At 51.9% G+C, this 15,622-nt stretch overlaps 1 protein-coding gene across 2 annotated transcripts in view; it reads left to right on the forward strand.

The window, feature by feature from the left end:
• Mrc2 (mannose receptor C type 2) overlaps window positions 1–15,622 on the forward strand; it is a 54,311-nt gene that overhangs the window by 37,259 nt on the left and 1,430 nt on the right. For both annotated transcript variants that reach the window (XM_051178882.1, XM_051178883.1), the window contains exons 9-29: window positions 1,198–1,302; window positions 3,338–3,453; window positions 3,789–3,937; window positions 4,563–4,780; window positions 5,702–5,844; window positions 6,871–6,973; window positions 7,207–7,345; window positions 7,465–7,500; window positions 7,726–7,886; window positions 7,984–8,051; window positions 9,608–9,708; window positions 9,959–10,101; window positions 12,173–12,287; window positions 12,385–12,548; window positions 12,693–12,801; window positions 13,255–13,493; window positions 13,631–13,799; window positions 13,893–14,042; window positions 14,288–14,407; window positions 14,595–14,774; window positions 15,530–15,556. In XM_051178882.1, coding sequence (XP_051034839.1) covers window positions 1,198–1,302; window positions 3,338–3,453; window positions 3,789–3,937; window positions 4,563–4,780; window positions 5,702–5,844; window positions 6,871–6,973; window positions 7,207–7,345; window positions 7,465–7,500; window positions 7,726–7,886; window positions 7,984–8,051; window positions 9,608–9,708; window positions 9,959–10,101; window positions 12,173–12,287; window positions 12,385–12,548; window positions 12,693–12,801; window positions 13,255–13,493; window positions 13,631–13,799; window positions 13,893–14,042; window positions 14,288–14,407; window positions 14,595–14,774; window positions 15,530–15,556 — 2,755 coding nt within the window. The remainder of the gene's footprint in view (window positions 1–1,197; window positions 1,303–3,337; window positions 3,454–3,788; window positions 3,938–4,562; window positions 4,781–5,701; window positions 5,845–6,870; window positions 6,974–7,206; window positions 7,346–7,464; window positions 7,501–7,725; window positions 7,887–7,983; window positions 8,052–9,607; window positions 9,709–9,958; window positions 10,102–12,172; window positions 12,288–12,384; window positions 12,549–12,692; window positions 12,802–13,254; window positions 13,494–13,630; window positions 13,800–13,892; window positions 14,043–14,287; window positions 14,408–14,594; window positions 14,775–15,529; window positions 15,557–15,622) is intronic.

Genomic DNA, 15,622 nt, shown 5'->3' on the forward strand with positions numbered 1-15,622 from the left:
GGATTTTGACAAAGAGCCTGAGCCCTGAGCAAAGATTATGTCATCTCCTGCGAGCAGATGCAGCCGTAGAGCTAGGCAACAGAACCATTTACATTATTAGGGCATTCTGTTTAAAAACTGAAATTATTTGGTGAGTGTCTCCTATGTGCCTGGTGTCTCCCGAGTGCTGGGATGCGTAGATGGCATGCTTTCAGGGTGGAGCATAAAGGCAGACTCAGGCCTGGCTGGGAGGGAGGCTGGGGTACTGAGGAGGGCTCCCCTGTCCCTCTTCACCATCTGGGCACCCCAGCCTTCGCCTGCTCGTCAGTAGTCCCAAGGGTAAGACCCATGTGTTGTGGGATATTTCATCACACTGTGAACCCCAAGATTGTGTTAATTAAATAAAACCTACCTTGGGTCAAGAGGTGGAGCCAGCAACCGGTTGACAGGAAGTAGGCAAAGAGAGTATGAGGGAGTCAGGGAGACAGATAGAGAAACACAGGAAGTAGTTGGGAGGGACTTTGAGTTTGGCAAGCCTTCCAGGTTTGAGACAGCGGAAAAGAAGGGCTCTTTTCCGGGAAGTTGCCTAAGGAGGAAGTCAGTCGGTTGCCCCTCAGCTCTCTGAGATAGCAGGGTTTCACCCCAGCACCTGATTCCCAAGTCTTTATTGGTAAAACCAGAAAATTGAGATTTAGTTTAAAAACAACACTCATAGACTCAATTTTCACAGTTCAATTACCTAAGATTACCCACAATCCAAAGTAATTAATTAGAGGGAGATTTCAGAAACAGTTCAGAAGCACTCTCTCTAAGTTTTTTTAAGTTTATTTTTATGTGTATGGGTGTTTTACCTCCTGGTATGTCTGCATTCCATGCCTGGTACCTGTGGAGTTCAGAAGACAGACTGGATCCACCCGGAATGGGAGTCTTGCCGGTGCTGGGAATTGAACCCAGGACCACTGGAAGAGCAGCCAGTACTCTTAACCTCTGGGTCAACTCTCCAGCCCTTCAACAACTGTCCTTTCATCTACCCCTGTGAAGCCTATTGAACCAACTCTGCTCCCTCCATTGAACGGCTTGGGACAGAGAGAAATTGGGCTAGCTGCTAGGAATCACACAGCAAGCTAGATACAGGTTCTGGTCTAGGAACAGGGCTGGCCAGAAGATTTGTGGGGAGGGAGAGATTTGTGGGTGAGACTTCCCTATCATGTGTCCTAGGAAGGACGCTGGAATGACAGTCCTTGTAACCAGTCCTTGCCATCCATCTGCAAGAAGGCAGGCCGGCTGAGCCAGGGTGCTGCTGAGGACCACGGCTGCCGGAAGGTGAGGGTGTTTTTGGAACTGTCCAAAGTGGGATAAGCCCCAGGGGCTCCAAGGGGCTCTCAGGGTGAGTGGGGAGAGACAGAGGAAACCCTGCAGCCTTCCCCAGCATCCTCCTGTCCTCTAGTTTCCCAACTGCCCCTTCCGGAGGGAGTGGTACTGGGAGGGGGGAGAAGTGGAGTGGGGTTATGGGGGAAAGGCAGAGGGCCCCACCTTACCTCTGAGACTCCCTGAGGAAGCTACCCCCTACAACAGCCGAGTGGTTTCGCCTGTGTGGTCCCCCTAGGAGTAGGCTGTGCAGGGGCTGCTCTGTGCACCCCAGTCCTCTCTGTGACAATGCAGCAGCGTGTTTGGCTGTCTCCTCTGGAGGAGAGAGGCCTCTTGGTGGGGATGGCCTTCTCTCTCCTTGTCCTTTACCTCACTGGGGTCTAGCAGAGTTCTGGGGAAATGAGGAGGGCGGTGAGTTGTGAAGAAGGGTGAGCGGGTGATGGGCCTCCCCCACCCTGTTTTGCCATTACAGTTTGGCAGGGGTGTGAGTGGCGTGACGTGTAGGGAGGAGGCTGCTCATAAAGTACCCTTTGTGGCCTGTGTGCAGCAGCTCCTTGGTGTTTTCCTTCGGATTAAGCCCCTTCCACATGCCCAGCCCCAGCTGAGCCTTCCCTCAAAGGCACGGTGCTCACACTTGCTGTAGGAGGAGAGAAAAAGACTGGCAGGGGCCCAGCTGAGGAGTCTGGGGGTCAGCGAGCTCAGGGCTTGGCTCTGCCCAGGCGTGAGTGCGCTGGAGTAGGCGACTGGAGGCCAACCTGGACACTGTGTCCAGGGGGCAACACTGGGGTAGCCAGGGGTCTTTGCCTAGGCCCTGCTTGGTATCTGGGTACCTCCCCAACACACGACACACAGGAGTCTGTCCTGACTCCTGTCACTACTCTGGAGCTGTCACCGCGCCTGAGGTGGTGACTTCTCTCTTTGATGAAGGTCTGCCTTTGTCTCCCACCCCAGACATATCCTACCACATTCCCCTCTGCAGACTCCTAAGGACCACGCAGCAGCCCACACTCCCCCTCATCCTGTCGTCTCTACATAGCTTTTCAGCCCTGTTGTCCAAGCCAGCTGCTCATTTCCATTGATGCAGATTGTTTATTTTATTTCTCATTGCTGTGCTTGTGTCGGTCATATCAGTCCGTGGCGTGCACATTTCATAATGCTCATGTAGAGGGCAGAGGACGACTTTTGGTACCATTTTCTTCTACTGTGAGATCTGTGGACTGGGCTGAGGTCATTGTAGAAAAGGCCTTTACCCTTTGAGCCATCTTGCCAGCATCTGATTATTTTTACGTATTTATTTTTACGAGTATGGATGTGTGAGCAGGGGTAAATGCTTATGTGTGTATGCATGCACGCACACATGTATCTGTGTTCATGTCGGCGTACAAAGATCAACCTCAGGAGATTGGCCTCCTTAGGTTAGTTTGGCTGACCAGCATATCCTCAAGAATCTGCCTGCTTCTTCTGCCTCAACGCACGTGCCACCACATCTGGTTTTTTGTTTTGTTTTTGTTTTTTTAATGGGTTTTGGGGATCTGAACTCAGGTCTACATGCTTGCTTAGTAAGCACTTCACCAACTAAGCCAGCTCCCCAAGCCCTGATTTCTTTTGTTTTTCTTTTTCCAGTACTGAGGACTGAACCCAAGGTCCCCCATATGCTAGAAATATGTTCTTACCACTGAGTGATAAGGCCAGCTCTTGTATTTCTTGACTTAAAAGCTGCTTATTTCTCAGACCAGACCTTGGGCAGGTCTATCATCTATCTGCACCAACAATTCCTCCCTGGTCCAACAGCTGTTGGTCATGGTAGGGAGAGCTGAGAGTCATCAGATGCAGAACATACTTCAGGCATTGACCTCTGGAGCCAAATTAGTCCCCTCTGTCCTGCACACACCCAGTGATATCCCAAAGTTACTCCTGACCAAGTATTGGCAGGTAAGGGTGGGATCTTCCTCCCACAGACACCCTTCTTCTGTCCTCTGTCTCGAGCCAGGGTTGGACATGGCATAGCCCATCCTGCTACTGGCTGGGAGAGGACCAAGTTACCTACAGTGATGCCCGGCGGCTGTGTGCCGATCATGGCTCTCAGCTGGTCACCATCACCAACAGGTATAGAGGATGGACAGAAGTCCTGACCAGCCCTCTCCCATGATCCTGTCTGATGGGATGATACCCTGGTAGCCTGCCCAGAGGGACCCAGAGTCCTTTGAGCTGTGGTGTGCATGGTGAAGTGGCCTCGGGGTAGAGTAGAGGAGGGGTGGCTGCACAGGAAATCAAAGCATGAGCAGTCAGGGAGCCCGGTTACACTGTGAGCCCTCAGGCATCCCCATTTTCCTGGCCACACACACAGTACCTGAGCTTCTGGGGTGGGGTGTCTGGCCTTTGGTCCAGAACTTGAGGGAAGCTCCTAGTAAGTGACCTGCCTAACTGGCTTGTTTCTGAAGATTTGAGCAGGCCTTCGTCAGCAGCCTCATCTATAACTGGGAGGGCGAGTACTTCTGGACAGCCCTGCAAGACCTCAACAGCACAGGCTCCTTCCGTTGGCTGAGTGGGGACGAAGTTATATACACCCATTGGAACCGAGACCAGCCTGGTGAGCCATCAACCCTGTCTGACTGGCTTGAAGCAGGGGCTGTGATAGACCCATAGCTCTGTTCCTTCGTACCGCATGGAGCCTATGGGTCTGCTCAGACCCTTGAGCTACTGTTTGCTAGCTGAGCCTCCTGGGCCTCAGTTTCTTCATCTTCTTCAAATGGGGATGATGGTACTCCTTATAGAGTTAGTGTGAGGCTTTAAAAAAATGCACACACACACACACATATTTAACTTATGGAAAGGGATTTAACCTATGTAATGTGTACAAAATAGTGAACACAAGTATGGATACTTGGTATCTGTACAAATTTTAGATTCATTGTCTTTTTTTAGAGAAGGGGGTCTCACTATGTCACTCAGGCTGGTCCTGTAGCAATCCTCCTGCCTTAGTCCCTGAATACTAGGCTTATAGGTGCATGCTAGTACAGTGTCATTCTTAACCTTCCTATAACTTAATGGGGGTACATAACGAGATAGGCTGAGAGAGGCTAATTATCCCCTACACAGCAAGTGGCCATGGAACTATGGAACTAGAACTCTCCTTCATGCCTTCCCCAGTTTGGGTGCTGACTCCCCTCCCCCAGAATTTGTCCCTGTAGAGACAAGTTCTTTCTCCTTCTCAGGGTACAGACGTGGTGGTTGTGTGGCTCTGGCCACAGGCAGTGCCATGGGGCTATGGGAGGTGAAGAACTGCACATCATTCCGGGCTCGCTACATCTGCCGACAGAGTCTGGGCACACCGGTGACACCAGAGTTGCCTGGACCAGACCCCACACCCAGCCTCACTGGCTCCTGTCCCCAGGGCTGGGCCTCAGACCCCAAACTTCGACACTGCTATAAGGTGGGGTACCTTAATTGGCATGGTGGAGGGCAGAGGGAGGTCAAGAACACTGAGGCAGCTCCGCTGGGGAAATTTGGGGACCATCATGACCCTGAGGTACTAGTCTAGACCCTAGACTAGAGTAATTGCTGATGAGGAATTTGTCGGTAGGTTCTGAGGCCTGACGTGTGGTAGGTACTTAGTATATGGGAGGAGTTGAAGGAGCCAGACCCCAGCATGTTCTTGAGAATCCCCTGGGAGGCCTGATGAAGAGAGACTCTGCTAGTAAAGCATGTGCAAGGCCCTGGGCTCTATCCCTAATGCCTCTTCTGGTTGCCATGTGGAGGTTTGGATTTGGAAGGTCCGGGTACGGCCAGGTGATCTGCCAAGCATGGGAGCCACCGATTTATTTTGTTGTTTGAGATTTTTGTATTCGCTTTTAAGACAGGGTCTTGCTCTGTAGCCCAGGCTACTCTAGCTCTTGGCAATCCTGCTTCAGCCTCTCAAGTGCTGATGCAGGGCCACTATGCCCGGCTTCTCACATGTAGCCCAAGGTGGCCTCAAACTCACTATGTAGTTGAGGATAACCTCCAACTTAGGATCTTTGCCTCCATTTCCCAAGTACTAGGTTTGAACGCATATGCCACGATGCCTGGCTTCTGAAGCCTTTTATTACATACAGAAACTAAAGTCCAAGCTGGAGGGGGGCGGTGGAGGGGAATCTGTCCTCATTGTCAGTTGTGGCCTTGCTTGGATTAGAGCCTAACTCCTGGTCTGAGGATGAGGTACAGCTCTTGTCGCCTGCTTCCCTGAGATAGGCTTGCCTTTTAGCTATCGCTGCCCGGTAAAGCCACAGCACCGAATCCCACTGCTGTCATGAGGAGGTGGCAGATGCCATTTGACCTATGGCCACAGCTGAGATGGCTGGCTTTTCTCCTACAGGTGTTCAGTTCAGAGAGGCTTCAGGAGAAGAAGAGTTGGGTCCAGGCCTTGGGGGTCTGCCGGGAGTTGGGGGCCCAGCTGCTGAGTCTGGCCAGCTATGAGGAGGAACATTTTGTGGCCAACATGCTCAACAAGATCTTTGGGTACTGAGTGGGTGGGGTGGCCTGCACTTGGGCGGGAGCAGACTTGGTTGCTAGAGTCTTAGTTCTGTCATGCTTGGGGTGAGAAGATGGGCAGATTGACAGCACCCTCGACGGGCCCAGCTGAGACTTAGAAAGGCCTGTACCTGTCAGTAATTCTAGAACCAGCTTGTTTCCTTCAAGTGGCCATGGTCTTCTGGCATCTTGGGTGAATGCACAGGGTGACCCACTCACAGGAGACCCTATTGCTAACCAGTATCCCCTAGCCCGGGTCTCTCAGACACAGTTCCCATTGCAGACCTCCCCACAACCACCGCTGGCAACATTTCCTAAGAACCCACCCCTCTCAATAACCCATCCTGAGAGACAGAAGGAGAAGAGCTGAAGCAGCTCAGGCAAGGGATGAGGGGTGTGCCCAGATCCTGTCTTTGTTCTGTAGGCTCTGAGGAACGTAATTTATGGCACATGACACTGTAATCATTTACTATTGGTCGGAAAACAAAACAGAAAACAAGTGGACCCAGGCTTCCCAAGATCTTGATTACAGCAACCCCATGTTGACCACTTTTCACAGCCTATCACAGGCTGTGTGGGTAGTTCATGCCCCTGGCACCCTGTTCGTCATGCATCCTCATGCTCAGCTTGTCCTGATGAGTTAGGTTGTTTGCCCAGTGTCATATGGGTCCTTGATGAATCGCGATTTGAATCCAGGCTGTTTGAGCTCCAGATCCTCTGCTTTCTCCTACTGCCCCCTACCCCCATATGCTCATCAGCTTTCTGACCTCTGGCTGGCCAGGGTACCCCAGAAGGAGGCCAAGGGCCAGAGAGGCAGGCTACTGCTTTTTGACTTAAGCAGGGCACCTGGGAACATTCAAAGCACAAAACAAAATATCCCACAGTGCATCATTTTGCGGCATGGATTGGGAGGTTTCTGGCACCGGAGACTGCCCAGAAGAAAACTGGCAGTGGCCGGGCGCTATCTTTGGGTCTTACACACTTTCACCGCCCTCTCCTCTGTCCCCATTCAAGTGAGTCAGAGCCTGAGAATCATGAGCAGCACTGGTTTTGGATTGGCCTGAACCGCCGAGACCCTAGAGAGGGTCAGAACTGGCGTTGGAGCGATGGTTTAGGGGTGAGGAACCATGAAGGAGGCAGGCTGGGGAGGTGGGTAGGGCTTGGTTGTGGGTGGGCACCCGCTGGGGCATGGCAGAACCTGGCATGGGCAGGGATTTTGGCCAGTGTGGGTTGGTTAAAAGTAATTGGGCAAATGACTGGATGCTCACCCAACTTGGCAGGCCTCAGCTCGGGCTGAGCTTTTTGGTTTCCTGTTACACATCCCTCTTTCCTCTTTATCTTGCTTTCCAGTTTTCCTACCACAATTTTGACCGGAGCCGTCATGATGATGACGACATCCGAGGCTGTGCAGTGCTGGACCTGGCCTCCCTGCAGTGGGTGGCCATGCAGTGCCAGACACAGCTTGACTGGATCTGCAAGATCCCTAGAGGTTGGATGTGGTAGTAAGTGGGGTGGGCGGGGCAAGTGCTGGACAAGGGCTTGGAAGTCAGGGATTTTGGGGATCCGGCCCCCACCTCCCTTGACATTTTTGGCTCTGTTGTTCTGTAGGTGTGGATGTGCGGGAACCAGATGCTGGTCCACAAGGTGAGGCCCCCAGGTTACCTGATCCCTGCCTTGGCCCCAGCAGGTCAAGCTTTCCACCCCAAGGGGGACTAAGTTAGCTAGCACTGGACTGCTGCCCTGCTTTCTGGGGTGTGGAAGGAGGCCCAAGCCAAGGGCCTGTCTCAGGTCCATCCTTGCAAGCCCAGAGCTTTCCAGGGCGCGTCTAGTGGCCCGGCATGTGCTCCCACCCCTGCGCTGCTCCCACAGGCCGGCTGGAGTGGCTACGCTTCCAGGAGGCAGAGTACAAGTTCTTTGAACACCACTCGTCGTGGGCACAGGCACAGCGCATCTGCACATGGTTCCAGGCAGAGCTGACCTCCATTCACAGTCAAGCAGAGCTGGACTTCCTGGGGCAAAACCTGCAGAAGGTGGGCATGAGAGGCAGCAAGTGGTTATGGGTTTGGAAAGGGCAAAGGTGGAAGACCGGGAAGCTGCTAACCCTTTCCTGCCTGCCTCCTTCCCCAGATCTCCTCAGGCCAGGAGCAGCACTGGTGGATCGGCCTGCACACCTCGGAGAATGACGGACGCTTCAGGTGGGAACGCTAGTGGGCAGCAGGTGTGAGAGGGGGCACGTGTGTGAGTGGCAGGCTGTGTCCCCAAGCTAGAGGTGTCGGGGCTGACCAGACAGAAACAGATAGACCTGCATTTGAATTCAACTCTGCTCCTCACTGGCTGCATAGCCTTGAACAAGTAAGTGACCTGTTTCTGGTCTTTGTTTTCTTATCTGAAGGTGGCAATAGTGACACCTGCCTCCTGGGATTCTTGTGAGGATTAGAAATAGCAAATTGAGGGGATAGGAATGTAGCTCAGTGGTAGAATGCTTGCCTAGCATTCTTGAGACCCTGGGGTTGATTCTTGGACTACAAAACAAACAAATACTCCAAAACACCAAATTTTTATTTCCATAAATACATAGGATGTTATTATTTAATTTAGGTACTTATTTATTTTGAGACACTGTATAGCCATGGTTACTTCTGTAGACCAGGTTGGCCTTGAACTCACAGAGAACCCCTTGCCTCTGCTTCCCAAGGGTTGGAATTAAAGGTATGTGCCACCATAGCCAGTATTATTTTATTTTTAAAGGTTAATCATTACTGTACTGCAGTATCCCTTTAATTATTTTTAATTTTTAAAAGATTTTTAAATTTATGAATGTGCATGTATTTCCATGGGTGTGTGTATGTACACGCATGTTCTGGCACCTACGGAGTCCAAAAGAGGACACCAGATCTCGTGGAGTTATAGGCGATTGTGAGCCATCCGTGTGTGTCTGTGTGTGTGTGTGTGTGTGTTGGGAACTGAACTGTAGTCCTTTGGAAGAGCAGTACACACTCTTAGCAACTGAGCCATCTATCCAGCCCCCCAACGATGATCACTTTTAGTCTAGTTTCTAACTAAGTGTACATTTTTACAAAAAGCAAAGGCCATGATTTGCTCAAGAATACTCTTGGTCACATACCTCTTAGCTTATTTTGCAGCCTAGACCTGTTTGCCAAGTTCCAGATGACAAAATGCTAAACTGTTACATCTACTGTTGTCCACCTAGCTGTGGCTTTCTGCTCTGGGGACTCTGGGGACATGTGGTGTTGACAGGTCACCCAAAGTCAGATCCACTAAAACAGAACATTCATGTCTGTAAGATACAAGACCTAGCAAAAAGCCACTGGATAGCACCATGTTCTGTTTGACCAATAACAGTTTAAACCCTCACTATAGCACCCAGCAAGCACCAGGTGGCACTTTCCCATTACGCCTGGTGTCACATTGTGAACAAAACTGGCCAGGACATGGACAAAGCAAATGCTGGTCTACAGGGGACTCCAGTCAATACCTCCCTCGTGTGAATTAGGGAGCCTGAGGCAGAAAGGCTAGGAGTCAGTGGGAATCTGGGCACTTCTTTGCGGGAGGGTCTGCAGGCATCTGAGAGAGCTGAGTGCATCTGGGCAGGGCTTTACTTGGAGGCTGTAGGTCTGGGGTCTCTGGGTGCACTGGGCCGTGTGCGGCCTCAGCTCCGCTTGTGACTCTGTTCTATGGCCTCCAGTGCTGGATACGGAGGAGGCTGAACCTGAGCTCTGTGACTCTGTAGGTGGACAGATGGCTCCATTATAAACTTCATCTCCTGGGCACCGGGAAAACCTCGACCCATTGGCAAGGACAAGAAGTGTGTGTACATGACAGCCAGCCAAGGTGAGGGTGAGGAGGACCACAGAGGGCTTTATCAGCGTGAAGAAGAGGCCGAGGTTGGGGGTCTCCAGGTAGGCCTAGGGGTGCCATTAGTCTCTTCTCTTTGTGAGTTAATCCAGGAAGCAATGCGTGCCTCCAAGCCTCTGAGGGCAGAGGACTTGAGCTCAGCCCATATTCTCTGAGCATGGGACCGAGTGCTGCCTGCCACACTCCGCTCTGCACTATGGTAACAGTTTTCTTCTCCTCTTCACAGAGGACTGGGGGGACCAGAGGTGCCATACAGCCTTGCCTTACATCTGTAAGCGCAGCAACAGCTCTAGAGAGACTCAGTCTCCGGACTTGCCACCTTCAGCCCTAGGAGGCTGCCCCACTGGCTGGAACCAGTTCCTCAACAAGGTAGGAAGTTGGGAGGCTAGACCAAGAGAGTCAGGGGAGAGGATGGGAACATGGGACGACTGAGCCTCAGGAGCCTTAGCTGTTTGGCAACAACAAAGTCATGCGTGACCTCTTGTCTTTCCTCACCAACCTCTCTGCACCAATGAGAACAAGGCTCCTCAGAAAGTGGCGCAGTGTATACCTGATCCACCAGGGAGCAAGGTTATCCAAATACTTTTGTGAGTTTTCTAGATCAGTAGTTGTCAAACCTTTTGATAATGAGCTTTACTAATAAAACAAAATATTGAACATTTACAGCCAATCTGTATGTGTGTATATGATATTTGTGTATATGTGTAAGAAGATACAAATAAAATCTATAGTTACTTCTACACTGAGACTGTCATCACATGGAGTCAAATATGCACAAAAACAAAACTGAGAGCCACGTGGTGGTGGCACACACTGTTAATCCCAGCACTCAGGAGGCAGAGGCAGATGGATCTCTGTGAGTTCAAGGCCAGCCTGGTCTACAGAGCAAGTTCCAGGACAGGCTCCAAAGCTACACAGAGAAACCCTATTTCAAAACAACAGCAACCAAAACAAAACAAAATCCAGAACCGAAAACAGATAAAGATTCAAAATAGTATTTTTAAAACTTCTTTATTAGTGGAATAAAAATGTTTGGGCCATACAGCTGATCAATTATAATACTTAGTATTTGTGCAATTTTAATAAGACCATGATTACACCTATTTCATTCTCTTGATTTATAATATAAAAATCCATTTCTTTTTAATTTAAATTTATTTTTTCAATGGTGCATAAAGCCATAAAATGATAGGTATTTAGGTGTAATGTCTTGGTAATTCATATGTTGTATAATGCTTAAATTAGGGTAAATACGTCTGTTTCCTTGAAGGCATATTCTTGTTTTAAGGGCAAACCATCCCAAGTCCTTCCTTTGAGCTGAGTGAAATCCTTAGTACGCTCTGTTCTGTAGCCCCTCACTTCACAGTTACTTTATTGTATGTTCATCCTATGACCCTGTCACCTTACTGAACAGCCACCTCGCCCCATGCTCTCCTCATTACACTATAGCAAGCACGAAGACAACCTTAGTAGTCAGTGACCAACCTTTCCCTCTCCCTTTCCTTCCAGCTGTCCCTAATAACTGCCATTCTATTCTCAACTCTTCTGTTTGCTTTTTGCTTTCTTAGACAGGGTCTCTCTGTATAGCCCTGACTGTCCTGGAACTCGCTCTGTAGACCAGGGCAGCCTTGAACTCAGAGATCTACCTGCTTCTGCCTACCAAGTCTTGGGATTAAAGGGAGGGCCACCACTGCTCTGCTAATCTTAATTTTTATAAACACATACCAAAAAAAAAAAAAAAAAAAAAAAAACAAAAGTAGTGTTAGGAGATAGCTAAGTTGGTGGTGTTGGCTGCACATGGAGCCATGAAGACCTGTGTGTGATCCTCAGAACCCACAAAAACAAAACAAAAAGCCAGGCAGGTTGTGCACACCTAGAACCTGCTGGGGAAACAGAGGCAGAGGCAAGAGAATCAAATTCGTGGGTGTCACTGGCTGGCCAGCTTAGCCTAATCAGTGAGCCCAAGCCAATGAGAGACCTTGTCTCAAAAACAAGACAATGGTAAGCCAATGGGAGACCTTGTCTCAAAAACAAAGCAGAACCAGGGCAAACAGCCACTGAGGAACAAGAGTGTTCTGACCTCCTCACCGTGCACACACATGCACTCACACTCACACGGGCACACATACACAATCAAGCTGGGTATGCTGGTGCACACTTGCAATACCAATACCAGGAAGACTAAAGCATGAAAATCATGAGTTCCAGGCCAGCCTGGGCTACATAGCAAGACCACCACCCTGCCCTCAAAACAAAAACCCCCAGAGTGTGAATCCTGTGACTGGAAGAGGGTGGGGCTTTGCCCAGGGAGATCGGTAAGCCCTGTGCCTGGTGCTACTGCCTCAGTCTGAAAGCTCCTGGGCATCAGCTGATGAGGGGCTCCTAGGTTTGTGGAACGCAGACGTAGAGCTGGGTATCAATTACATCTCCCACCCCACAGTGTTTCCAAATCCATGGTCAGGACCCTCAGGACAGGGTGAAGTGGTCAGAGGCACAATTCTCCTGTGAACAGCAAGAAGCCCAGCTGGTCACCATTGCAAACCCCTTAGAGCAAGGTAGGGTGTCCTCCAGTACAGTCGCCCCGGCAACTCGCTAGAGCAGAGCGAGCGAGGACCACCCCATCACTCTCGACTTTCTTCTGGGGGACTGCAGCATTCATCACAGCCAGCCTCCCCAGTGTGACCTTTGACCTTTGGATTGGCCTGCACGCCTCGCAGAGGGACTTCCAGTGGATTGAGCAGGAGCCTCTGCTGTATGCTAACTGGGCGCCAGGAGAGCCCTCTGGCCCCAGCCCTGCTTCAAGTGGGACCAAGCCGGTGAGGACACTGTTCTGCTTACCTCTGTCCCTGTTGCCTTTGATGCTGTCCCCTGCCCTGCCAACCCCTTCTTTTAGCCTCAGCCACCCTTGGGGCAGTGGTATCAAAGCACTGGACTTCCCTGAGTAGCCCCTCCCCCCCCAGACCAGCTGTGCGGTGGTCCTGCACAGCCCCTCCGCCCACTTCACTGGACGCTGGGACGATCGGAGCTGCACGGAGGAGACACATGGCTTCATCTGCCAGAAGGGCACAGGTATGGGCTCCACGTAGACACGCCAGTACTGGCTAGCTGCTCTGGGCCAGGCCAGAAGGAACCAAACATTCCTTTCCTCAGGGGCCCTGGAGGTCCCTCCAGAGTCATGGTGGTCTCAGGAGGAAGGTCAGTGGGCAGCCAGATCCTGGGTTGTGTGACACTGCTGCCGAGCCTGGGGTCAGAGTCCCCTAAGGCTCAACATCAAGGCATCTCCAGCCCCGTGCACGGCTTCTGGTTCCCTCTGCCCTGGGCTCTGTGGACAGGAGTCTGTCAGAGCTGTAGCTTTCCTCTTTGTGTTGGCAAACGATGATCATTAACAAGAGCAGTGACTGACATGAAGGGCTGATCGATGCAAGCATGCCCAGTGGAGACCTGTCCCCTGACCTAGCCTTATACCTGGGATGGGGTAAGGGAGGCAGAGCCCAGCCTGAGCCCTGCTCCCCTTCCCTGTAGACCCCTCCCTGAGCCCATCCCCAGCAGCAACACCCCCTGCCCCTGGCACTGAGCTCTCCTACCTCAACGGCACCTTCCGGCTGCTGCAGAAGCCACTTCGCTGGCAAGATGCCCTCCTGCTGTGTGAGAGCCGGAATGCCAGCCTGGCATATGTTCCTGATCCCTACACCCAGGCCTACCTCACACAGGCTGCCCGAGGGCTGCAAGCTCCGCTGTGGATTGGGCTGGCCAGCGAGGAGGTGGGCTCCTAAGTCAAGCTTTTGTCTCCCCCACTCTACCATCTGCCCTTGATTTCCCTTCCTCCTTCCTGCCTTGTCTGCCCTCAACCCTGAGAATCCGTCCCCTTTCTTCTCGCCCATGGCCACCTCATGTCCAGGGCTCAAGACGCTATTCCTGGCTCTCAGAGGAGCCTCTGAATTATGTGAGCTGGCAAGATGGGGAGCCTCAGCAGTCGGGAGGCTGTGCCTATGTGGATGTGGATGGGACCTGGCGCACCACCAGCTGTGATACCAAGCTGCAGGGGGCAGTGTGCGGGGTGAGCAGGGGTGAGTACCGCCTGTGGGGGGTCAAGGCCTGGGCGTGTGCAGGTGGTCCTGGAAGGATGCTTGGGCCACATCCTCAATCCTGCACTCCCACAGGGCTCCCTCCTCCCCGGAGGATAAGCTACCGTGGCAGCTGTCCCCAGGGACTGGCTGACTCCTCATGGATTCCCTTCAGGGATCATTGCTACTCCTTCCACATGGAGCTACTGTTGGGCCACAAGGAGGCGCTGCAGCGCTGCCAGAGAGGTGGGTGAGAGCAGGCCAGCCCCGCTAGCCGGGGAGAAGGAATTTTACTTCTGCCTATAGGTAGCACTTACCCCAAATTCTCTCAATGCACAGACCAAACTGTGACATGTACAGTATATCCAACGGTACACACATGCTGAGACTCGGGGCAGCTGTGAATGGGGGTGGTTTGGGGGTGGGTGGGACCCTCCCTATTAACACAAGGAGGCTCTGTTGGACCTGACATGGGCTTCCTTTGTGTCCAGCGGGTGGGACGGTTCTGTCCATTGTTGATGAGATGGAGAATGTGTTTGTCTGGGAGCACCTGCAGACCTTTGAAGCCCAGAGTCGAGGAGCCTGGTTGGGCATGAACTTCAACCCCAAAGGTGAGTGCCCTGGGTAAGGAAGGTATGGGGAGGGTCAGGGCTCGGGCTGCAGGGAAGATGCTTGCCATGATCTCTGGGCTTGGGAAAGGAAAGCAGTCAGGGAGGTTAGTGAGAGAATGTCTGCTCCCTCCCACCCATAAAAGCCACCCTGCTCCCCTCCTCACATCTCAGTGCCTTCCTTCCACAGGAGGCATGCTAGTCTGGCAAGACAACACAGCTGTGAACTATTCTAACTGGGGACCCCCTGGCCTGGGCCCTAGCATGCTGAGCCACAACAGCTGCTATTGGATCCAGAGCAGCAGCGGGCTGTGGCGCCCTGGTGCTTGTACCAACATCACCATGGGAGTTGTGTGCAAGCTCCCCAGAGGTAAGCCAGGCTCTCAGGAGGCACATGGCTCAGCCCTCTGTGCCCACAGCTGGGCCTTGGTGCACGGGGGCAGATTCTGGGGGTGGGAAGGCATCAGGTACATTAGTCTGTAGCAAAGACTGAGCCCCAGGCTTAATTTCCAAAGTGGACAGCAAGTGTCAGAGGTCAGCCAGGTCCATCATTGTCAGGTGGCTGAGGACAAGGGATGTGGTTCGAGTCCTGGGTTAATCACTCGCCAGCTCTGCCTTCTGAGGCCTGGGGGGATGGCTCAGTTGGTAATGTGCCTGTCACACCAGCAATGAGGATGAGTTCAGATTCCCAGCACACATCTATAACCCCAGGACAGGAAGGGGTATATGTGTGTGCCTCAAATGATAGCTCATTGGCTGGCCAGGGTAACTGTATCATAAGCTGTAGGTTCAGAGATAGACCCTGTCTCTCAAAAAAAAAAAAAAAGGGTGCAGAGCCATCAAGACACATGATAGCATTGACCTCTGACCTCCATACACATGCACACGTGCAGTGCGCTCCCCTATGAGAACATATACATAGACCACTCGCACACAGATCTGAAGCAAGTCTTTGAACTTCTCATATCTGAAATGGGAACCATGTTAGCTGGGTCACAGAATCATGGATGCTCAGGGAGTCTGCAAAGTAACATTCAGAGAGCATTTCACAGGCCTTTGCTTCATTTGTGACTGTGATTTCTGTGAGGACTGGCTGTGATTAACGGGCCCTTCCCTCCTCTACAGCGGGAGAGAACCGCTTCTTGCCATCAGGTGAGTGAAGGTGACAAGCCCTGAGCCCATTCTTTCCCCGACTCCTCTGTCCCCGGTGGGCACGGC

The sequence above is a fragment of the Phodopus roborovskii genome, unplaced genomic scaffold (genome assembly GCF_943737965.1).
Source record: "Phodopus roborovskii unplaced genomic scaffold, PHOROB, whole genome shotgun sequence".
Classification (NCBI taxonomy): domain Eukaryota; kingdom Metazoa; phylum Chordata; class Mammalia; order Rodentia; family Cricetidae; genus Phodopus; species Phodopus roborovskii.